This window comes from Phyllobates terribilis, unplaced genomic scaffold (assembly GCF_046119375.1).
Source record: "Phyllobates terribilis strain yellow unplaced genomic scaffold, ASM4611937v1 Scaffold_280__1_contigs__length_2496652, whole genome shotgun sequence".
Classification (NCBI taxonomy): domain Eukaryota; kingdom Metazoa; phylum Chordata; class Amphibia; order Anura; family Dendrobatidae; genus Phyllobates; species Phyllobates terribilis.
Window position 1 is genome coordinate 2081655 of NW_027363040.1, and position 23599 is coordinate 2105253.

General features: G+C 46.5%; 2 protein-coding genes across 6 annotated transcripts in view; both read right to left on the reverse strand.

Annotated features, from left to right (window-relative positions):
• Nucleotides 1-612: 612 nt before the first annotated feature.
• LOC141220322 (uncharacterized) overlaps nt 613-23599 on the reverse strand; it is a 91520-nt gene continuing 68533 nt past the window's right edge. For 2 of the 5 annotated variants that reach the window (XM_073666271.1, XM_073666274.1), the window contains 2 exons: nt 4301-4391; nt 613-2026 (listed from right to left, as the gene is read on the reverse strand). In XM_073666271.1, coding sequence (XP_073522372.1) covers nt 687-2026; nt 4301-4391 — 1431 coding nt within the window. In that variant the 3' untranslated portion in view covers nt 613-686. Of the gene's footprint in view, nt 2027-4300; nt 4392-4588; nt 4684-4766; nt 4885-23599 lie in introns of those variants that run through there. The other 3 variants (XM_073666276.1, XM_073666275.1, XM_073666273.1) reach the window with 3 other exon arrangements.
• The window catches only part of LOC141220297 (oocyte zinc finger protein XlCOF29-like), a 28531-nt gene continuing 9843 nt past the window's right edge, over nt 4912-23599 (reverse strand). Inside the window, exons 2-4 of the mRNA XM_073666251.1 lie at nt 5283-5432; nt 4974-5153; nt 4912-4926 (exon numbers count right to left, since the gene is read on the reverse strand). Coding sequence (XP_073522352.1) covers nt 4912-4926; nt 4974-5153; nt 5283-5360 — 273 coding nt within the window. The 5' untranslated portion in view covers nt 5361-5432. The remainder of the gene's footprint in view (nt 4927-4973; nt 5154-5282; nt 5433-23599) is intronic.

The following is a 23599-nucleotide window of genomic DNA, read 5'->3' on the forward strand; positions in this document are numbered from 1 at the left end:
ATATATGTTGTGAAATGCTTCTATTAGCTTAGTTTTTGCCTTTTAATAATTACATTTCTATCTATTTGTTTTGTGTTTTTTGTGTGGAGAATAAATTTTTGTTAACACATTCTATTTTGCTAACAGCAGTTATTAACCCGGGCGAAGCCGGGTAGTACAGCTAGTATGTTATATTTTCTTTATCAAACAGTCTGTAAGATTTGTATCAAACCTCTGATGCCGGCGCCATTCCAGCAGTGTCGGCACGTGCGTTCTCGGAGCTCATGTGAGGTTGTTACATCGTGTGAGCCCAGTAAGTGCTGGAATCACTGTCTCCACCTTCAGAAAAATCGAACATCATGAGGAAATCTGAGAGCAGCTGCAGCCCTGACAGTGAAGTCAGCACTGACTGGGTGCAGGGCTCATGTGATGTAACAACCCCAGGAATGTGATTCCCGGCACCGCTGGAACGGCGCTGGCATGGGAGCTGAGTATGAGTGTTTTTATTTTAACTAGGCCAAACATGAGGAATGACACGGGTTGTCCTGGTAGTGAACAACCCCTTTAAGATTGTACAATTTTCAGTTAAAACATTTCCAACATTCTGGACATGTAAAAGGCTTCTCCCCTGTGTGACTTCTCTAAAGTTTATTAAGAGTTTATTTTCAAGGAAAACATTTCCCACATTAAGAATATAAAAAAGGCTTCTACCCTGTGTGACTGCTCTGGTGATTAAGAAGAGATGATTTCTTCACAAAACATTTCCCACTTTCTGAACATGAAAAAGGCTTCTCCCCTGTGTGAGTTCTCTGGTGTATAACAACAGCTGATTTCTGGTTAAAACATTTCCCACATTCTGAACATGAAAAAGGCTTCTCCCCTGTGTGAGTTCTCTGATGTTTGACAAGACTTGATTTCTCTGTAAAACATTTCCCACATTCTGAACATGAAAAAGGCTTCTCCCCTGTGTGAGTTCTCTGATGTCTGATAAAAGTTGATAACTGTGTAAAACATTTTCCACATTCTGAACAAGAAAAAGGCTTCTCCCTTGTGTGAGTTCTCTGGTGTATAACAACAGATGATTTCTGGTTAAAATATTTCCCACATTCTGAACATGAAAAAGGCTTCTCTCCTGTGTGAATTCTCTGATGTCTGATAAAATTAGTCTTGTGTGGAAAACATTTTCCACATTCTGAACATGAAAAAGGCTTCTCCCCTGTGTGAATTCTCAGATGTCTGATAAAACTAGTCATGTGTGTAAAACATTTCCCACATTCTGAACATGAAAAAGGCTTCTCCCCTGTATGAGTTCTCTGATGTCTGATAAAAGTTGAAATCTGTGTGAAACATTTTCCACATTCTGAACATGAAAAAGGCTTCTCCCCTGTGTGAATTCTCTGATGTTTGAGAAAACTAGTCATGTGTGGAAAACATTTTCCACATTCTGAACATGAAAAAGGCTTCTCCCCTGTGTGAATTCTCTGATGTCTGATAAAACTAGTTATGTGTGTAAAACATTTTCCACATTCTGAACATGAGAAAGGCTTCTCCCCTGTGTGGGTTCTCTGGTGGCTATTAAGACTCCATTTCTGGCTAAAACATTTTCCACATTCTGAACAGGAAAAAGGCTTCTCCCCTGTGTGAGTTCTCTGGTGAATAACAAGATTTGATTTCCTGCTAAAATATTTCCCACACTTGGAACAAGAAAATCTATTCTCTGTCGTATGAATTTTTTGATGTATAGGAAAAGACTTTTCGTGGGGAAAACTATTACCACATTCTGAAAGTGAAAATGTCTTCTTTGCTTTAGGAGCAGTTCGTTTTTTAATGCTTATTTTGTTACTATGATTTTCCTTTGTAGTCAGTAATGAATCAGAAGATAGGACATATTTCAAAGGATCAGATGACAGATCTTTGCTGTGAATGGATGATGGTATATCTGGAGTAATGGCATTCACTTCAATTGTATCCTGAGGGATCTCAAGATCGTCTGATTTAAAAATTGAAGATGTCAGCTGTCCCTCTGATCTCCAGGTACAGTCATCTGCTAAGATAAAAATCAATTATTATTTTTCAATAAAATATCCTTGAATTTTATATTTTTTAACATTTCTACTTAAACTCTCTGTAAAAATATGAATTATTCAGCAAGACAATGACAGTTCACAGTCTAATAGAAAACCTCATAGGATGAACCTGTTATGTTGGGGAAAATAATACCAATAAAAACTTCCAGTCATCCCGCAAAGAACAATCACCCACTCAGGTCCATCATCTGTCAGTGGAAAAACTGAGGTTTCCACATTATTAGGGTCTCAAAGGCTCTTCAAGAGCAACAAGGCTTCCATTAACCAATCCAGCAATATCCACTCTCCCAAAGTCAAATCTCCCCCTCACTTCTGAGTCTTGCAGTGCGCCCAAACCACACTCAGCATCCATGTATTTGGCATTACTATAGTGAGAAGAACCCACTTAATTTACGGTGTGTGTCTCCTGGAGCACAATCTGGGAACAATGTGTTGGGTAACAAAATGGCAAATGCACAATTTTCACTCTCCAACATCCACTGTCTGCTAACTACTGAAAAGTACCTGTAGAGTCAAAATATTCCCTACTTCTAAAGATTAATTCATTCAGGGTTATAATTTACAAAATGGAGTCACTTTATGGGGATTTCTACTGCTCTAGTTTTCAGCCTTTTGTCATATTAAGAACTTCTGCAAATGGTGTAACCCATCTCCTCTGGGATCTGCTCCAGCGACATCTGCTTCTGTCACCAGGCGCCACCTTATTCATTCTGCAGGCGGCGCTGGTGATGGAGGAGACGTCAGAACCAGAAGCTCTGGGCGGCGCAGGCTCTGTCCAGCCACTAAGATTAGGTTGCCTGGGACCTGTAGTACCATCCAGTCTGGCAGCATGGGTGTGTGTGCTGTCCAGCTGGAGTAATCTGCTCCCGGCTTCAGCCAACTGGAAAGCACCGCACCCTACTAAAGCTGGAAGCATATTGCCGGAAGCAGCCAGATCCAGCCTTGTTCTCCTCTGGTTCAGTCCTCTGTGCTCAGCTCCCGGCTTGTGTATTTGTTTCCTGTTGTGACCTCGGCCCGTTTACTGACTACTTTTGTGTCTTCTGATTTTGTATTTTCTCTGACCTCCATGTTCTGACCCGGCTACCTGACTATTCTTCTTTCCATCTCACACCACAGAACAGCAGGTAACACCGTGGCCCAAGCCTAGGGGTCTCTGTGTAAGTCTAGATACAGAGAAAACGGAGTAGATCGCGCCAAGCCTGTTCATGGTGACATATTTTGAGCTGCCAGGTGACCATGAACAGTGCCCCCAATACATTGTGTCTGCAAACTATTCCAGCAAAATCTGCATTCAAATAGCTAAATGTCGCTCCTTCCCTTCTAACCTGCCATGTGCCCAGATAGTAGGATACTACCGTATATAGGGTATTGTTGGTGGAAGGTGGAAAATAATTTGTAAGGTCCATCTGTTTCTTATTATCCTTTGTGAAGAATTCCAAAGCTATCACCACATAAAGTGACACACGTCAGATTTAAAAAATGGGCCCTGATAGGAACACAAAACTGGCTGCAGTAAGGGGTTAAATCAGAATATTTTGGGCACTAACTACTATAGTCAAAAACTGTGAGTATAGACAATAACACATCTACTGAAATGATCAAACTCAACAGTCTTCATCAATAAAAAAATAAGTAACTAGTGGTGAAACCTCTCTGGGGTAATTAGAGTATGGGGCTCGGTGGCTCTTGGCAATCTAAACTATCGTAAGGAACAATATTTTCTGTCAGATGAGTTTCAAGAAGAAATATTAGACGTTCAAAGAGAACTTTTTATAATAGTGCAGAGATGAGGCGTCTAAATTTAGCTTAGAGTTATATCATGGCACAGGTATAATGTTTTTTATGTAGTTTATCGCAATACTATTTGAAGTTAATTGGTTTTAAAAGAAATTGAACAGTCAGGATAAAGGGAAACTCTGTTGTTATTGTACAGAAATTCACACTTGGCCTCACTGCACATTTAATGTTGTCGATCATAAAAGTAAAGTTTGGCCAGAAAGACTGGACCTGGTCTTGTAGGAACCATATGAGGACATTCAGCAGCACAGAAGGGACTTTCAATGCCCAAACTCATTTGAACAGTGTTGTTTTGGGTGGAGGAGAATGTTTTGATCTAGCGGCAAAATGGTGATCACACGATTGTGATACAGCCGGACTACACCAGCGATAAAGCAGCCACAGCCGGTGACTGAGAAGAATCTGTGACTTCTCTGCATTTAGTGGTCACTACTCACCTGGGTAGTCATATGTAGGAATCTCCTCTTTACACCGCTCATCACCCCTCACATATGTCTCTGTAGTATTAATATGGGTCAGATCTTCACCCTGAAACAAATATTGTAAAAGTCACAAACAGATGAGAAGTCCCATCTATGATCAGCTCTAATCCTGCCATCTCCACCATTCTCATTACACAAGTATAAAACATATAACACTGGTGGATAAAACAAGACTGAACACAAGACCTTCACAGCTGACTACACATCATAGGGAAGATCTCATGATACCTTCTCTCCATCTACCTGATGATCCTGAGGAACATTGGGGTCTTCTTGTTTACAGTCCTGTGGAAGAGGACGGGGACACCTGTCTGTTGTTGTCCTCTTACTGGATAGATCTGGAGGAAACACATACAGGGACTGAATTCATTCTTTACATACAGATAATTATAGGCCGTGTGAATTCAGTCCTGTCTATTACCTGGTGATGTGAGGGGCTGGGGAACCTCCATCATGACGTCCTTGTACAGATCTTTGTGTCCTTCTAAATACTCCCACTCCTCCATGGAGAAATAAACAGCAACATCCTGACATCTTATAGGAACCTGACACATACAATGATACAGTCATCCCCCCGATCCCTCCATAGCATTACTGTATAATGTCCCAGCATTCCCAGCAGTGTCACCTCTCCAGTCAGCAGCTCAATCATCTTGTAGGTGAGTTCTAGGATCTTCTGATCATTGATGTCCTCATGTATCAGGGGGTGAGGTGGAGGCTTTGTGATTTTGCTTAGGGGTCTTCCCCATCCCTCAAACACAGGGTCCTGATAGCGCTCACTAGAGGTCTTCTTCACTACTGTGTAATCCTGGTTATGGAGAGACACATTAATAAATCTCACTACAGACATTTCCAGAGTCCTCACCTCTCCAGTTCTGTCCATCTGTTATTCCCATAGATAAGAATGACGTAATGTGACGTCATCAGAATCTCTCACCTCTCCAGTAAGCCGGAAGAGGATCTCTAGGGTGAGGTGTAATATCCTCTCCGCCATCTTGTCTCTGTCCATATCCATCTTTGATGGGTAAATCAGGAAAATTCTCTTATATAGAAGATCTTCACCGACAGGATCCGATATTGTAGAGACCTGAATGAGAAGATGATGAGCCAATGTAACATCATAAAAATCCTGTGTAATAATACAATTACTGGAGACAATAAAGGGAAACATGAGATTTATTATTTTACAGTATTTAGTTTTCTTCTTTACATCTAGTAATAAAACCTATATATTTTAGGCCACAGACAACAAGCAGTTTCTTCCTCAGAGTCTGCAGCTGAATAAGTTTCTCACAAGATGGTGGTTTGATGGTTTTAGGAGATGATTGTTTGTTCTCGGCCCCGACCCTTTCACAACTCCTGTCTCCTGGTTTAATCGTTAGAGAAACACATAATGAGAACCTGGCTTACACCTCTGGGGTTTCACAGATGCGGCATTGATAAATGTCCACCATGTAAATATGTCGAACACAAGAAATAGATTTAATCACATTAAATAAAACATTTCATTACTAGTGTTGAGTAGAGATGAGCGTTGTTCTACTCGAACTGTTCGCCAATCTCAAATTCGAGCTGTTTTGGGCGGTGTTCGAGCCGGTCGGCGAACACGAACAATTTGAGAAAAATTCGGCTGTTCGAGGTTATGTTCGATAACTGTTCGTGCACCAAAATCATAACTGGATTTTTTCTCAGTAATGATGAAAATTAATGTTAATACGCAGTTTGAGTGTACAGCGGGGTGGGGGGAGGGGCAGGGGATGGATCTCTGCAGGAACAATGAAGATCTCCATTTTTTTTTCTCTTTCCCGCATTTGCAGTGGGGAGGTGCAATCTGTCAGCCTATCAGCAGCGCACACACGGAGCGAAGTGCTTTTTTTCACACAAGCAAGGGCATGTGTGATTGGCAGTGTATGTCACATGTCCTTGCCCTATAAGACCAAGCCATTTTCCCCGTCGCCACCATTTTCTCACTGCTGCAGCTGCGTGTTAGACGGCACCGCTGTTGCTGTGTGCGCTATACCTTGTTAATTTCAAGCCAATTTTCGCACAAATATACAGATAGCTTGGGAGTAGGGAATAGTTGTGATTGCAGTCCTTTTAAGGACTAGGTTACAGCATTTCCTACGACTTTTATCAGGCAGGTCTGTGCTCTTAAATAGATAGATTGTGGGAGTAAAGACTAATTGTAATTGGAGTCCTTTTCAGGACTAGGTTACATCAGTTCCTATCAGTTTTTGCCAGGCAGGTCTGTGCCAGTGCTGTGCAAGTTTTTTTCACAGCATTTGGCTGAATCTAGCAAAGCTAATCCTTTTTGGCCTATTGCAGAGTGTGTTAGTCAGTGGAGTAGCCTATCTGTGTTGCAAGATATACCACCTGTGTATAGAATACCAATTTTTTTACTGCACCTAGTGAAGTAAAATCTTTTGGGCATAGCATCATTCTATTAGTCCATCTATACTGACCTCCATCAGGTTGCAAACTGAATATAATTTTTTTCTGCATCTAGCTCTGAAAAAATATTTGGGCTTCTAGCAGTGTGTGGGACTTGTTCTATTAGTCCTTCTATACTGACCTCCAGCAGGTTGCAAATTGAATATAATTTTTTTCTGCATCTAGCTCTGAAAAAATATTTGGGCTTCTAGCGGTGTGTGTGACTTGGTCTATTAGTCCATCTATACTGACCTCCATCAGGTTGCAAATTAAAAATAATTTTTTCTGCATCTAGCTCTGAAAAAATATTTGGGCTTCTAGCAGTGTGTGGGACTTGGTCTATTAGTCCATCTATACTGACCTCCATCAGGTTGCAAATTAAAAATAATTTTTTTCTTCATTTATCTCTGAAAAAATATTTGGGCTTCTAGCAGCGTGTGGGACTTGTTCTATTAGTCCATCTATACTGACCTCCATCAGGTTGCAAATTAAAAATAATTTTTTTCTGCATCTAGCTCTGAAAAAATATTTGGGCTTCTAGCAGTGTGTGGGACTTGGTCTATTAGTCCATCTATACTGACCTCCATCAGGTTGCAAATTAAAAATAATTTTTTTCTGCATCTAGCTCTGAAAAAATATTTGGGCTTCTAGCAGTGTGTGGGACTTGGTCTATTAGTCCATCTATACTGACCTCCATCAGGTTGCAAATTGAATAAAAAAAATTTCTGCATCTAGCTCTGAAAAAATATTTGGGCTTCTAGCGGTGTGTGGGACTTGGTCTATTAGTCCATCTATACTGACCTCCATCAGGTTGCAAATTAAAAATAATTTTTTTCTGCATCTAGCTCTGAAAAAATATTTGGGCTTCTAGCAGTGTGTGGGACTTGGTCTATTAGTCCATCTATACTGACCTCCATCAGGTTGCAAATTAAAAATAATTTTTTTCTTCATTTAGCTCTGAAAAAATATTTGGGTTTCTAGCAGTGTGTGGGACTTGTTCTATTAGTCCTTCTATACTGACGTCCAGCAGGTTGCAAATTGAATATAATTTTTTTCTGCATCTAGCTCTGAAAAAATATTTGGGCTTCTAGCGGTGTGTGGGACTTGGTCTATTAGTCCATCTATACTGACCTCCATCAGGTTGCAAATTAAAAATATTTTTTTTCTGCATCTAGCTCTGAAAAAATATTTGGGCTTCTAGCAGTGTGTGGGACTTGGTCTATTAGTCTATCTATACTGACCTCCATCAGGTTGCAAATTAAAAATAATTTTTTTCTTCATTTAGCTCTGAAAAAATATTTGGGCTTCTAGCAGTGTGTGGGACTTGTTCTATTAGTCCTTCTATACTGACCTCCAGCAGGTTGCAAATTGAATATAATTTTTTTCTGCATCTAGCTCTGAAAAAATATTTGGGCTTCTAGCGGTGTGTGGGACTTGGTCTATTAGTCCATCTATACTGACCTCCATCAGGTTGCAAATTAAAAATAATTTTTTTCTGCATCTAGCTCTGAAAAAATATTTGGGCTTCTAGCGGTGTGTGGGACTTGGTCTATTAGTCCATCTATACTGACCTCCATCAGGTTGCAAATTAAAAATATTTTTTTTCTGCATCTAGCTCTGAAAAAATATTTGGGCTTCTAGCAGTGTGTGGGACTTGGTCTATTAGTCCATCTATACTGACCTCCATCAGGTTGCAAATTGAATAAAAAAAATTTCTGCATCTAGCTCTGAAAAAATATTTGGGCTTCTAGCGGTGTGTGGGACTTGGTCTATTAGTCCATCTATACTGACCTCCATCAGGTTGCAAATTAAAAATAATTTTTTTCTGCATCTAACCCAGCCAATAGTTTTGGCCTAATACCACAGTTTGGCCACTCAGCTCTGCTCGGTTACCATCCATTGTTTTTTTTTGCAAACAACTCCAGAGTTGTGAATTAGTTAACCACCAAAATGAGTGGAAAAAGGCCTGCTGCTGGTGGAAAGGGGAATAGGCGTGTTGGGAAGGGGAAAAAAGGTTGTGTCCGTGGGGTAGGTGCAGAAGAAAGACCATCTTCCAGCCAAACTAAAATGTCTACTTCTTTTAGCGGACAATGTGATAAGATCCCTTTCTTACGGCCACGCCAATCGCTACAAATTCCAGATGAGGCACAAAAACAGCAGGTGCTTCAACGGATATCAAGTGCTCCTTTAAGTGGGCTCTCCTCCACATCAACTTCAACATCACAAATACTCCAGTCCTCAAAGGTGTCACCCAAATCGCACTTGCTTCCTCACAGCTCCCAAATCTCCAGCTGCCCGTCTGAGTATGAGGTAGAACAGATGGTTGAGTCTGCAGAGCTGTTTACTCATACTATAGCCTGGGAATCAGAGGTCGACTCCAGCGCTTCTGTGAATCCAGACGAGGAAATGATCTGCACTGATGCCCAGAATCTTTATGAGTCGGATCCAGGACCAGACGCAGGAGGTTCTGACCATAATGTAGACCCTCATTCCCAAACTGTAACTCCTGTTGGTGGAGACAATGAGGAAGACGATGATAAGACTCAAATACCTGATTGGAGCGACAACTTTAGTTTTTTGTCAGGGCAGGAACAGGTTGGCTCTGAGGACGACGGGTGTGATAACACACAGGGTGATGATGATGAGGTCGGAGATCCCACTTACTGTCAACCCACAGTCAGCCAAGAGATGAGGTCAGCAGAGGAGGTGGAGGAAGATGCTAGTGACGACGAGGTCAGGTTGCGCCTTCCTGGACAGAGACGTAGTACTGGAAGCACGTCAACAACTGCATCCTCAAACACAACTCTGCCTCTCACCACAAGTCGTGGTGGCTCTTCAGGTCGCATGGGTGCTAAGCCTTGCATAGCCTGGGCATTTTTTCAGATCGATAAAGATGACCCAACTCGTGTTATCTGTAACATTTGTCAGCAAAAGCTAAGTAGAGGCCAAAAAATACATAGTTTGAGTACTTCATGCATGAACCGGCACATGGACATGAAGCATAAGTTGCAGTGGGAAGCTCAGTGTGCTACAATGCGGTCTAGCCGGCCGGGCCAACCACCGTCTGCCATATCGTGTGCATCCGCGGCCTCTTCATCCTCTGTGACTGGGGGGACAGCAGTCACACCTGTTTTGGGGCGCAGACCTGCCACCTCTTTACCCGCAACAGCCAGCGTGATTGGCAGGTCATCATTTTCTTTGGAGGTGGTAACACCAGCTGGTCTTGAGCGCTGTCCGACATCGATAGCACCACCTTTGGATCAAGGCAACCTAACATGTCCGCCTGCATCTTCCTCACAGACCGGCAGTTTGCCGGGGACACCCTTATCAACCCCGTCTAAGCACAATAGCCAGCCCTCGGTCCCTCAGATGTGGACAAGTAAAAGACCATTTCCTCCTAGCCATGAGAAAGCTAAGAGGTTGAATTTCACCATCTGCAAGCTCTTGGCTACAGAAATGCTGCCTTTCCGCCTGGTGGACACAGAGGATTTTCGAGACCTTATGTCCGTCGCAGTGCCCCAGTACCAGATGCCCAGTCGGCACTACTTCTCAAAGAAAGGTGTGCCTGCGCTCCACCAGCATGTCGCACACAACATCACCGCTTCTTTGAGAAACTCTGTGTGTGACAGGGTGCATTTCACCACAGACACTTGGACGAGTAGGCATGGACAGGGGCGTTACATGTCGCTGACTGGGCACTGGGTAACTATGGTGACAGCAGGACAAGGGGCTGCTGTCCAAGTCTTGCCGTCCCCACGAGTTGTGCGTCAATCCTCTTTATGTCATTTTTCCTCCACTGCTTCTGCCTCCTCAACCTCCTCTCGGTCTTCCACCTGCACCCAAAGCCTGTCTGGTCATGCCACAAGCTTTCTAACTGCGCAGAAGGGATCCTGCACACCTCCTTACTATGCTGGCAGTAGGGCTCAACGTCATCAGGCGGTTTTTACATTGAAATGTCTGGGAAATGTGAGTCACACAGCTGAGGAGTTGTGGTCAGCTCTGGAGAACCAATTTCATGAATGGTTGTCTCCACTGGACCTGAAACCAGGGAAGGCCGTGTGCGACAATGCTGCAAACCTGGGTGCGGCCCTTCGCCGGGGCAATGTCACACACGTGCCTTGTATGGCTCACGTGTTGAACCTGGTTGTCCAGCAATTTTTAGCCCACTATCCCAGACTAGATGGCCTTCTGCAGTGGGCACGGTCGCTGTGTGCTCACTTCCGCCGTTCGCATCCCGCAGCTCAGCGACTTACATCTCTACAGAAGTCGTTGGGCCTGCCACTTCACCGGCTAAAATGCGATGTGCCTACCCGGTGGAATTCAACTCTGCACATGTTGCAGCGACTGTGGCAGCACCGACAAGCCCTGGTGCAATACGTTCTGACATATAGCCTGGGCCAACGAGATTCAGAGGTGGGGCAAATCACGCTGGAGGAGTGGTCTCAGATCAGGGACCTATGCACCCTTCTGCACAGTTTTGAAATGGCGACGAAGATGTTTAGTGCTGACGATGCCATTATCAGCATGACTATTCCGGTGATTTACATGCTGGAGCACATGTTAAACAGAATTCGGAGTCAGGTGGTGGCACAAGAGGAGGTGGAGGAAGTAGAGGAGGAGGAGTTGTATGCGGAAGGGCTAACATCTGCAAGGTCCAGACGGTCGGCAGCACCAGGGCGGCAGGCATGTGAGGGTGGGGGAGATGATTTTACCAGGGCGCATGGTAGCAGCCAAACTAGTGAGGAAGGTGCAGGAGCCCAGGAAGAAGTGGAGGACGAACTGATGGAAGACTCATCAGATGAGGGAGACCTTGATCACATTTCTGTTGTGCGAGGTTGGGGGGAGAGGACAGAGGAAGGAAGCATGATTGTTACCTCGCCACCAACACAACAGGGACTTGGTGCTCCTGGATGCGCAACACACATGAGTGCCTTCTTGCTGCACTACCTGCAACATGACCCTCGAATTGTGAGAATTAGAAATAATCCTGACTACTGGGTTGCCACACTGTTAGATCCCCGGTACAAAAGTAAATTTGCAGAAATTATTCCTGCCATAGAAAGGGATGCACGCATGCAGGAGTATCAGCAGAGACTGTTGCAGAATCTTACATGTGCTTTTCCACAAAATACCAGTGGTGCACGTAGTGAATCTCACAGTTCCAACTTGCCAACCGTGGGACCGTCAAGTGTTCAGCACTCAAACCGTAACAGAACCACAGTATCTGCTGGTAACATCAATTTTGCGGAATCATTTCACCACTTTTTTAGCCCATCCTTTGCAAGGCCACAGGAGACAAGAAGTCTGACACATAGTCAACGCCTAGAGACGATGGTACAGGAGTATCTCCAAGTAAACATTGAAGCCACGACTGTGTCACTGGACCCTTGCTCTTTTTGGGCTTCCAATCTGGATAAATGGCCGGAGCTAGCCACTTACGCCTTGGAGATCTTGTCATGCCCCGCAGCCAGCGTTCTGTCTGAACGTGTGTTCAGCGCTGCTGGTGGTGTGCTGACAGATAAGCGCACGCGGCTCTCCACTGATAATGTAGACAGACTCACGTTCATAAAGATGAACAAATCATGGATCCGAAACGACTTTTCTACCCCTGTGTCATCCTGGGGAGAGTAAAAGCTTGATGATTGGTTAAAATCACCCTACCAACCGTTTTAAGCTTTCAAATTACTAATCATGTTTATCTGTATCTTGACTGGAAAATAATTTGGGCTTTGTAGCAGTGTGCAGCACTGATCCTATTAGGCCATCTATAATAAGCTTCACCAGATTTAAAATTAAAAATAATTTTTAGCTGCATCTAGCCCGAAAAATAATTTTGGGGCTCCGAGATGCGCAAGACACATAAGTGCCTTCTTGCTGCACTACCTGCAGCATGACCCTCATATTGTCAGAATTCGAAGTAATCATGACTACTGGGTTGCCACACTCTTAGATCCCCCAATCTTTTCGATCAACCTTTTCATTTTAATAAAGACCAAAAAAATGGTCATTTTTGAAATTATAAGCATTAGCAGGTTGTTAGAAACTGAAATCAAACAGTTTTCAACTCAAAACTTTATTCTAGGTGATGTTACATTTTCACATAGGACCCCTTGTTCGAAAGGAGCTTCTGAACTCTCTCGTCCATTGAATTTGTCAGGTTTTGGATGGTTTCTGCTTCAATTGTTTTGCATGAGGACAGAATACCCTCCCAGAGCTGTTGCTTAGATGTGAACTGCCTCCCGCCATCATAGACACTCCTTTTAATGATGCTCCAAAGGTTCTGAATGGGGTAGAGGTCAGGGGAGCATGGGGGTCACACCATAAGTTTGTCCCCTTTTATGCCCATATCAGCCAGAGATGCAGATGTTTTATGTGCAGCATGAGATGGTGCATTATCATGCAGAAAAATGATCTTGCTGTGAAATACACGGTTCTTCTTCTTGAACCATGGCAGGAAGTGCTGTTTGAGAAAATCCACATACATTATGGAGTTCATCTTTAGCGCCTTCAGGGATCCTAAAGGGGCCGACAATCTCTCTCCCCATGATTCCAGCCCAAAACATTACTCCACCTCCTCCTTGTTGGCGCTGTAGCCGTGTTTGCGTGGGGTGTCCATCAACCAGCCATCCTCCGCTCCATTCATCTGGACCATCGAGCGCTGCACGGCACTCATCCGTGAACAAAACAGTTTTGAAATCAGTCTTCATGTAATGTTTGGCCCACTGGAGCCGTTTCTGCTTGTGTGAAGTGGATAGAGGAGGTCGACAGGATGGCGTATGCACAGCTGCAAACCTCTGAAGGACCCTGCATCTTGTTGTTCGGGGGACGTTGGAGGCACAAGCAGCTTCAAAAACTTGTCTGCTGCTATGACAAGGCTTTTTTGCCGCTGCTCTTTCAACCTGACGTAATTGCCTGTAGGAAAGAGTCCTCAATTTGCCCTTATCAGCACGCACACGTGTGTACTGTGAATCAGCTACATACTTCTTGATTGCCAAGACACTTCATCCTGATCATCGCACAATGTTGATTGTAGTCATGCCTTGACCTAAACACTCCACAATTTGTTGCTTCTCAGCAGCCGACACATCCTTTTTCTTTCCCATTTTGGCAGAAAATGTAGGCTGCTTAATAATGTGAGAGAGCCTTCTTAAGTAGTCTTGCCTTTCATTGGACACACCTGCCAAACTAATTAGCACAGGTGTCTGCAATTGCTTACAGTGATATAAAGAGCCCTGACACACATCACCATCAATGAGTTTAACTGACAAACAAACAAATTCTTCCCTTATCACTCCTAAACACTTTTTGCATAATAATTTGGAACGCGGTGTACATGTGCTTTTCCACAAAACACCAGTGGTTCACGTAGTGAATCTTACAGTTCTAACTTGCCAACCGTGGTCTGTATGGAATTGTTCAATAAAGGGCCCAAAATTAAGATAACATAGATGGGAGAGGTCTCTATGAATAGGAATTCCTAAGTATTTGATACCCTGTGAGGGCCAGGCAAAGGGAAAGTTGGACTGGATGGAATCCTATATGGATTTAGGGAGGGAGACATCGAGGGCCTCAGACTTCGCTGCATTGATTTTAAAATTTTACCATGTAACAAAGTGATCTATTTCAGCCATAACAGCAGGGATGGATATATGTGATTGAGTGATATATACTAGGACATCATCAGCAAATAGAGAGCACTTGTACTCGGTGCCTCCCACCTCAATCCACCTAATATTGGGGTTATGGCGAATTGATGAGAGCAGGTGCTCCGTCACTAGGATGTATAAGAGAGGGGACAGAGGACATCCCTGCCTTGTCCCATTGGTGATTGTGAAAGGTGATGAAAATGTTCTGACGCACCCCCTGGGCCTTGGGACACCCGGAGCCGGACCCTTTTTGGTGGATGCTGGTGGTTGTAGTCTTCGTGGCGGCGATCCGGTTCCGTGGCTCAGGGCGGTCAAACCAGTGGCGGAACTATTTATGTGGTTTTGATGTTTAAATGTCCGACTACGCCACCCGTGGATTGCGGTCAGAGTGAACCGCCGCTACAGGGCAGACCGCTAAGGCTGGTGTTGTGGGTGCAGCAGAGCGTAGCATAACTCCCCACGGGAGGAGTATAGCCTCAGGGCAGTGTATGCGGAGGATGGGGGTGATGGTGCAGGGCAGCAGCAGTAACGACACGGAGTCAGTGATGCAGTTCAGGGCCTTTACTCACAGTTCTTATTATCCAGACCACGTCTGCAGGTAACGGCTGCCCACGTCGTACTGTGCTCACCAGGTGAGGGGCTCAGACAACTCCCAGATAACTTTGGAGCGCTTCACAGGACCCCCTTTGTGTGTCCTTTGTCTGGCCTTTCTTACCAACACTTCTGTCCGGCTGCCTCGGGCCTCCTCTTGGTAAACTTGGCGCCAGTTTCCCTGACCCTATGTGGTGCCTTCCTAGCGGGTGGAGCAAGGGGCTGCGCCACATAAAATGTCAGAGCCTCCGGTTTCTAGCTGAGGGTCGTTTCCTGCCTCCACTAGTTCGGGGACCGGTCTCCCCCTTTGGCCTGACCCCTCCACGCAGGTGGATTCGGGCGTGCGGTGGCGACTCGCCCGTCCGCACCCCTGGGATCCCTTCATTCCTCGTTCCTGGAGCCTTCTCCGCTCCTCTTCCTTCCTTCTCCCTCTTGCAGGCCTGGGCCTCTGTTACTAGGCCCGCCTCCGGAGCAGAGCTCATGCAGAGCCCCTGCTCCCTGCCACTTCTGCTCAGACTTCTCTGCACTGAACTAAGATGGTGCCCACCTTTTATACTCCCTTCTCAATGCACCCAGGAACTGCTTCCTCCCTGCTCCTGCACTGCAGGGTTCCCCTTCCTCAGTGTTCCCTCCCCCCACTCCAGCCAGGGACAGGGACTGTCGTGCCCATCTCAGGGGCATATTGGTCGCCCTGCCCCACGGCAATGTGGTGTAATGCATGCAGGTGTCGGGTCCTGATCCACACTCCATCCTTATCTGAGAGTGAGATATCACACCTCTGGGTGAGGTGCAATACGTCTGTAGCAACCGAGCCCTCGGTGCTACAGTTCCATTTATCTTCAGCCTAGGTGACGTATTGTGATACAGGGCCGTGATTTTGGCTATAAAAGGGTCCCCTAGACCCCTACCCCAAGCTTTTTAAGAGAATCATATATGGCGTGCCAGGAGACTCTATGGAATACTTTCTCAGCATCCAACGAGAGTATCTACTTACAAATTTTTAACTGCATCTAGCCCAGGAAATACTTTGTGCCTAGTAGCAGTGTCTGCTAGTCAGCGGATTATCCCGGCTGTTAAGCAAGCTACACCACCTGTAGTTTGGACACTTAATTTTTTCAAAGGAAATGCTTCGGGACCACGGGATACTTAGTGAAGAGCATCAGGAGGCACCCCAAGGCATAGGGGCTGGGACTGGCACTAGGATGCCTTGCGGTGGACAGCCGAGCTCGATCCTTATAAAAGCTTTTTAACTGCAGCAGCTTTAGTGGACGCTACTGGAGCTGGAATTACGCGGCTGCTGGCATGAGACTTGCCCTCCAATAGATCCTTGTAAATGGATTTAAAGTGTATTCATTCAAATTAGAGGGACAATTTAAATTAAAAAGCTTAGAGCTGCCTCCACCACAGGGGGGCTCTCTCGACCCACCAGCGGACAGGCACCAGTATTGGGAGAGGGGGGCTGGCCGTCAGGGTTCACCGCGGCTCTGGCACAAACCCGGCGACACGGAGGTGGCACGGGCAGGAGCGGACTGGCCGTCTCGGCTTCTCACTTTTTGGATTTTAGAAGGGCATGACATGCCTATATCTGTGTCTCCCCCTCCTTTTACTCCTCCACCTCTTTTCTTTTCGCATGACTATATGTACTTGTCACTTTTCCATGTGTTAGTTGTGTCTTCTGAGCAGTTTGTCAGCTTTTGGACACCTTTGAAGGTGTTTTCTATGTGTTTCTATGTGTTTTTGTTTGCCTGCCATTGGTTTTAACGGTGTTCGAAGGTGTTCGACGAACAGTTCGACGAACAGTTCGGCGAACACACGGGTGTTCGACGAACCGAACTCGAACACTACGGGGGTGGCTCACCCGTGTGTTCGCCGAACTGTTCGTCGAACTGTTCGTCGAACACCTTCGAACACCGTTAAAACCAATGGCAGGCAAACAAAAACACATAGAAACACATAGAAAACACCTTCAAAGGTGTCCAAAAGCTGACAAACTGCTCAGAAGACACAACTAACACATGGAAAAGTGACAAGTACATATAGTCATGCGAAAAGAAAAGAGGTGGAGGAGTAAAAGGAGGGGGAGACACAGATATAGGCATGTCATGCCCTTCTAAAATCCAAAAAGTGAGAAGCCGAGACGGCCAGTCCGCTCCTGCCCGTGCCACCTCCGTGTCGCCGGGTTTGTGCCAGAGCCGCGGTGAACCCTGACGGCCAGCCCCCCTCTCCCAATACTGGTGCCTGTCCGCTGGTGGGTCGAGAGAGCCCCCCTGTGGTGGAGGCAGCTCTAAGCTTTTTAATTTAAATTGTCCCTCTAATTTGAATGAATACACTTTAAATCCATTTACAAGGATCTATTGGAGGGCAAGTCTCATGCCAGCAGCCGCGTAATTCCAGCTCCAGTAGCGTCCACTAAAGCTGCTGCAGTTAAAAAGCTTTTATAAGGATCGAGCTCGGCTGTCCACCGCAAGGCATCCTAGTGCCAGTCCCAGCCCCTATGCCTTGGGGTGCCTCCTGATGCTCTTCACTAAGTATCCCGTGGTCCCGAAGCATTTCCTTTGAAAAAATTAAGTGTCCAAACTACAGGTGGTGTAGCTTGCTTAACAGCCGGGATAATCCGCTGACTAGCAGACACTGCTACTAGGCACAAAGTATTTCCTGGGCTAGATGCAGTTAAAAATTTGTAAGTAGATACTCTCGTTGGATGCTGAGAAAGCATTCCATAGAGTCTCCTGGCACGCCATATATGATTCTCTTAAAAAGCTTGGGGTAGGGGTCTAGGGGACCCTTTTATAGCCAAAATCACGGCCCTGTATCACAATACGTCACCTAGGCTGAAGATAAATGGAACTGTAGCACCGAGGGCTCGGTTGCTACAGACGTATTGCACCTCACCCAGAGGTGTGATATCTCACTCTCAGATAAGGATGGAGTGTGGATCAGGACCCGACACCTGCATGCATTACACCACATTGCCGTGGGGCAGGGCGACCAATATGCCCCTGAGATGGGCACGACAGTCCCTGTCCCTGGCTGGAGTGGGGGGAGGGAACACTGAGGAAGGGGAACCCTGCAGTGCAGGAGCAGGGAGGAAGCAGTTCCTGGGTGCATTGAGAAGGGAGTATAAAAGGTGGGCACCATCTTAGTTCAGTGCAGAGAAGTCTGAGCAGAAGTGGCAGGGAGCAGGGGCTCTGCATGAGCTCTGCTCCGGAGGCGGGCCTAGTAACAGAGGCCCAGGCCTGCAAGAGGGAGAAGGAAGGAAGAGGAGCGGAGAAGGCTCCAGGAACGAGGAATGAAGGGATCCCAGGGGTGCGGACGGGCGAGTCGCCACCGCACGCCCGAATCCACCTGCGTGGAGGGGTCAGGCCAAAGGGGGAGACCGGTCCCCGAACTAGTGGAGGCAGGAAACGACCCTCAGCTAGAAACCGGAGGCTCTGACATTTTATGTGGCGCAGCCCCTTGCTCCACCCGCTAGGAAGGCACCACATAGGGTCAGGGAAACTGGCGCCAAGTTTACCAAGAGGAGGCCCGAGGCAGCCGGACAGAAGTGTTGGTAAGAAAGGCCAGACAAAGGACACACAAAGGGGGTCCTGTGAAGCGCTCCAAAGTTATCTGGGAGTTGTCTGAGCCCCTCACCTGGTGAGCACAGTACGACGTGGGCAGCCGTTACCTGCAGACGTGGTCTGGATAATAAGAACTGTGAGTAAAGGCCCTGAACTGCATCACTGACTCCGTGTCGTTACTGCTGCTGCCCTGCACCATCACCCCCATCCTCCGCATACACTGCCCTGAGGCTATACTCCTCCCGTGGGGAGTTATGCTACGCTCTGCTGCACCCACAACACCAGCCTTAGCGGTCTGCCCTGTAGCGGCGGTTCACTCTGACCGCAATCCACGGGTGGCGTAGTCGGACATTTAAACATCAAAACCACATAAATAGTTCCGCCACTGGTTTGACCGCCCTGAGCCACGGAACCGGATCGCCGCCACGAAGACTACAACCACCAGCATCCACCAAAAAGGGTCCGGCTCCGGGTGTCCCAAGGCCCAGGGGGTGCGTCAGAACATTTTCATCACCTTTCACAATCACCAATGGGACAAGGCAGGGATGTCCTCTGTCCCCTCTCTTATACATCCTAGTGACGGAGCACCTGCTCTCATCAATTCGCCATAACCCCAATATTAGGTGGATTGAGGTGGGAGGCACCGAGTACAAGTGCTCTCTATTTGCTGATGATGTCCTAGTATATATCACTCAATCACATATATCCATCCCTGCTGTTATGGCTGAAATAGATCACTTTGTTACATGGTAAAATTTTAAAATCAATGCAGCGAAGTCTGAGGCCCTCGATGTCTCCCTCCCTAAATCCATATAGGATTCCATCCAATCCAACTTTCCCTTTGCCTGGCCCTCACAGGGTATCAAATACTTAGGAATTCCTATTCATAGAGACCTCTCCCATCTATGTTATCTTAATTTTGGGCCCTTTATTGAACAATTCCATACAGACCACGGTTGGCAAGTTAGAACTGTAAGATTCACTACGTGAACCACTGGTGTTTTGTGGAAAAGCACATGTACACCGCGTTCCAAATTATTATGCAAAAAGTGTTTAGGAGTGATAAGGGAAGAATTTGTTTGTTTGTCAGTTAAACTCATTGATGGTGATGTGTGTCAGGGCTCTTTATATCACTGTAAGCAATTGCAGACACCTGTGCTAATTAGTTTGGCAGGTGTGTCCAATGAAAGGCAAGACTACTTAAGAAGGCTCTCTCACATTATTAAGCAGCCTACATTTTCTGCCAAAATGGGAAAGAAAAAGGATGTGTCGGCTGCTGAGAAGCAACAAATTGTGGAGTGTTTAGGTCAAGGCATGACTACAATCAACATTGTGCGATGATCAGGATGAAGTGTCTTGGCAATCAAGAAGTATGTAGCTGATTCACAGTACACACGTGTGCGTGCTGATAAGGGCAAATTGAGGACTCTTTCCTACAGGCAATTACGTCAGGTTGAAAGAGCAGCGGCAAAAAAGCCTTGTCATAGCAGCAGACAAGTTTTTGAAGCTGCTTGTGCCTCCAACGTCCCCCGAACAACAAGATGCAGGGTCCTTCAGAGGTTTGCAGCTGTGCATACGCCATCCTGTCGACCTCCTCTATCCACTTCACACAAGCAGAAACGGCTCCAGTGGGCCAAACATTACATGAAGACTGATTTCAAAACTGTTTTGTTCACGGATGAGTGCCGTGCAGCGCTCGATGGTCCAGATGAATGGAGCGGAGGATGGCTGGTTGATGGACACCCCACGCAAACACGGCTACAGCGCCAACAAGGAGGAGGTGGAGTAATGTTTTGGGCTGGAATCATGGGGAGAGAGATTGTCGGCCCCTTTAGGATCCCTGAAGGCGCTAAAGATGAACTCCATAATGTATGTGGATTTTCTCAAACAGCACTTCCTGCCATGGTTCAAGAAGAAGAACCGTGTATTTCACAGCAAGATCATTTTTCTGCATGATAATGCACCATCTCATGCTGCACATAAAACATCTGCATCTCTGGCTGATATGGGCATAAAAGGGGACAAACTTATGGTGTGACCCCCATGCTCCCCTGACCTCTACCCCATTCAGAACCTTTGGAGCATCATTAAAAGGAGTGTCTATGATGGCGGGAGGCAGTTCACATCTAAGCAACAGCTCTGGGAGGGTATTCTGTCCTCATGCAAAACAATTGAAGCAGAAACCATCCAAAACCTGACAAATTCAATGGACGAGAGAGTTCAGAAGCTCCTTTCGAACAAGGGGTCCTATGTGAAAATGTAACATCACCTAGAATAAAGTTTTGAGTTGAAAACTGTTTGATTTCAGTTTCTAACAACCTGCTAATGCTTATAATTTCAAAAATGACCATTTTTTTGGTCTTTATTAAAATGAAAAGGTTGATCGAAAAGTTTGGGGGATCTAAGAGTGTGGCAACCCAGTAGTCATGATTACTTCGAATTCTGACAATATGAGGGTCATGCTGCAGGTAGTGCAGCAAGAAGGCACTTATGTGTCTTGCGCATCTCGGAGCCCCAAAATTATTTTTCGGGCTAGATGCAGCTAAAAATTATTTTTAATTTTAAATCTGGTGAAGCTTATTATAGATGGCCTAATAGGATCAGTGCTGCACACTGCTACAAAGCCCAAATTATTTTCCAGTCAAGATACAGATAAACATGATTAGTAATTTGAAAGCTTAAAACGGTTGGTAGGGTGATTTTAACCAATCATCAAGCTTTTACTCTCCCCAGGATGACACAGGGGTAGAAAAGTCGTTTCGGATCCATGATTTGTTCATCTTTATGAACGTGAGTCTGTCTACATTATCAGTGGAGAGCCGCGTGCGCTTATCTGTCAGCACACCACCAGCAGCGCTGAACACACGTTCAGACAGAACGCTGGCTGCGGGGCATGACAAGATCTCCAAGGCGTAAGTGGCTAGCTCCGGCCATTTATCCAGATTGGAAGCCCAAAAAGAGCAAGGGTCCAGTGACACAGTCGTGGCTTCAATGTTTACTTGGAGATACTCCTGTACCATCGTCTCTAGGCGTTGACTATGTGTCAGACTTCTTGTCTCCTGTGGCCTTGCAAAGGATGGGCTAAAAAAGTGGTGAAATGATTCCGCAAAATTGATGTTACCAGCAGATACTGTGGTTCTGTTACGGTTTGAGTGCTGAACACTTGACGGTCCCACGGTTGGCAAGTTGGAACTGTGAGATTCACTACGTGCACCACTGGTATTTTGTGGAAAAGCACATGTAAGATTCTGCAACAGTCTCTGCTGATACTCCTGCATGCGTGCATCCCTTTCTATGGCAGGAATAATTTCTGCAAATTTACTTTTGTACCGGGGATCTAACAGTGTGGCAACCCAGTAGTCAGGATTATTTCTAATTCTCACAATTCGAGGGTCATGTTGCAGGTAGTGCAGCAAGAAGGCACTCATGTGTGTTGCGCATCCAGGAGCACCAAGTCCCTGTTGTGTTGGTGGCGAGGTAACAATCATGCTTCCTTCCTCTGTCCTCTCCCCCCAACCTCGCACAACAGAAATGTGATCAAGGTCTCCCTCATCTGATGAGTCTTCCATCAGTTCGTCCTCCACTTCTTCCTGGGCTCCTGCACCTTCCTCACTAGTTTGGCTGCTACCATGCGCCCTGGTAAAATCATCTCCCCCACCCTCACATGCCTGCCGCCCTGGTGCTGCCGACCGTCTGGACCTTGCAGATGTTAGCCCTTCCGCATACAACTCCTCCTCCTCTACTTCCTCCACCTCCTCTTGTGCCACCACCTGACTCCGAATTCTGTTTAACATGTGCTCCAGCATGTAAATCACCGGAATAGTCATGCTGATAATGGCATCGTCAGCACTAAACATCTTCGTCGCCATTTCAAAACTGTGCAGAAGGGTGCATAGGTCCCTGATCTGAGACCACTCCTCCAGCGTGATTTGCCCCACCTCTGAATCTCGTTGGCCCAGGCTATACGTCAGAACGTATTGCACCAGGGCTTGTCGGTGCTGCCACAGTCGCTGCAACATGTGCAGAGTTGAATTCCACCGGGTAGGCACATCGCATTTTAGCCGGTGAAGTGGCAGGCCCAACGACTTCTGTAGAGATGTAAGTCGCTGAGCTGCGGGATGCGAACGGCGGAAGTGAGCACACAGCGACCGTGCCCACTGCAGAAGGCCATCTGTGACACCCCAGGGGTCTGGTTGTCACAGTGATAGAGATATTACGTCTGAGAGCAGGTGGGAGGTCCTTTGGTCAGGGATCCTGTGCATGCCACACCTCCTGCCCAGCCTTGGGAGGGGAAGAACTTCCCCTGTATAAACCCGGGGCTGAGGCAGGGTTAGTGAGTCCAGGAAGAGTAGAGACAAGAGCAGCATAGGAAGCAGCAGAGTCACAAGGAGTCAGGGGCTGGCAGCTAAAGAGCTCGCCCTGACTAAGAAGATTCTTTACCGGACCCGGAGTCCGAGGCTGTGGGGACTAACTTCTACCCAGCAGCAGAATCCGTCAGGCAGGGGATTTCAGGTCCCCTGGCCCAGAAGCCCGAAGGCCCGGTCACACGCGTGGGACCAGCACCGCCATCGTGGAGCGGAAGCCATTAGAAGGCCCCGAGTCACCGGCCATACGGGTGAGCACCACACGGTACACTCAGGGACGTGGGCTACTTACATCAGCTTCTAGCAAGGTAGCCAGAAGAGTACAGTCAGCTTGGGAGGCCTACAACTACGCCTGGCCAGGGGAGATCCCATCTGCTCAAGGACTGACCAGGCCCCGTTCGCTAGCAAGTACTCCGGGAGGGTCTATCGTTGTTACCAGTAAAGACCCTGAACGCTACCATACCGTCTCTGAGTGGTTCCTGCTACCCCCATCATCCACGTCGGCTGCCCTGAGGCCATACCCCTCCCGTTGGGGGTTATACTATCACGCTGCACCATCCTTCCACCGGCCTCAGCGGTCTGCCCTGCAGCAGCAGCCCCCTGGCTGCATTCAACGGGTGGCGTAGTCATCAACCATTTTCTACCGCTAACAGACTGCCGTCC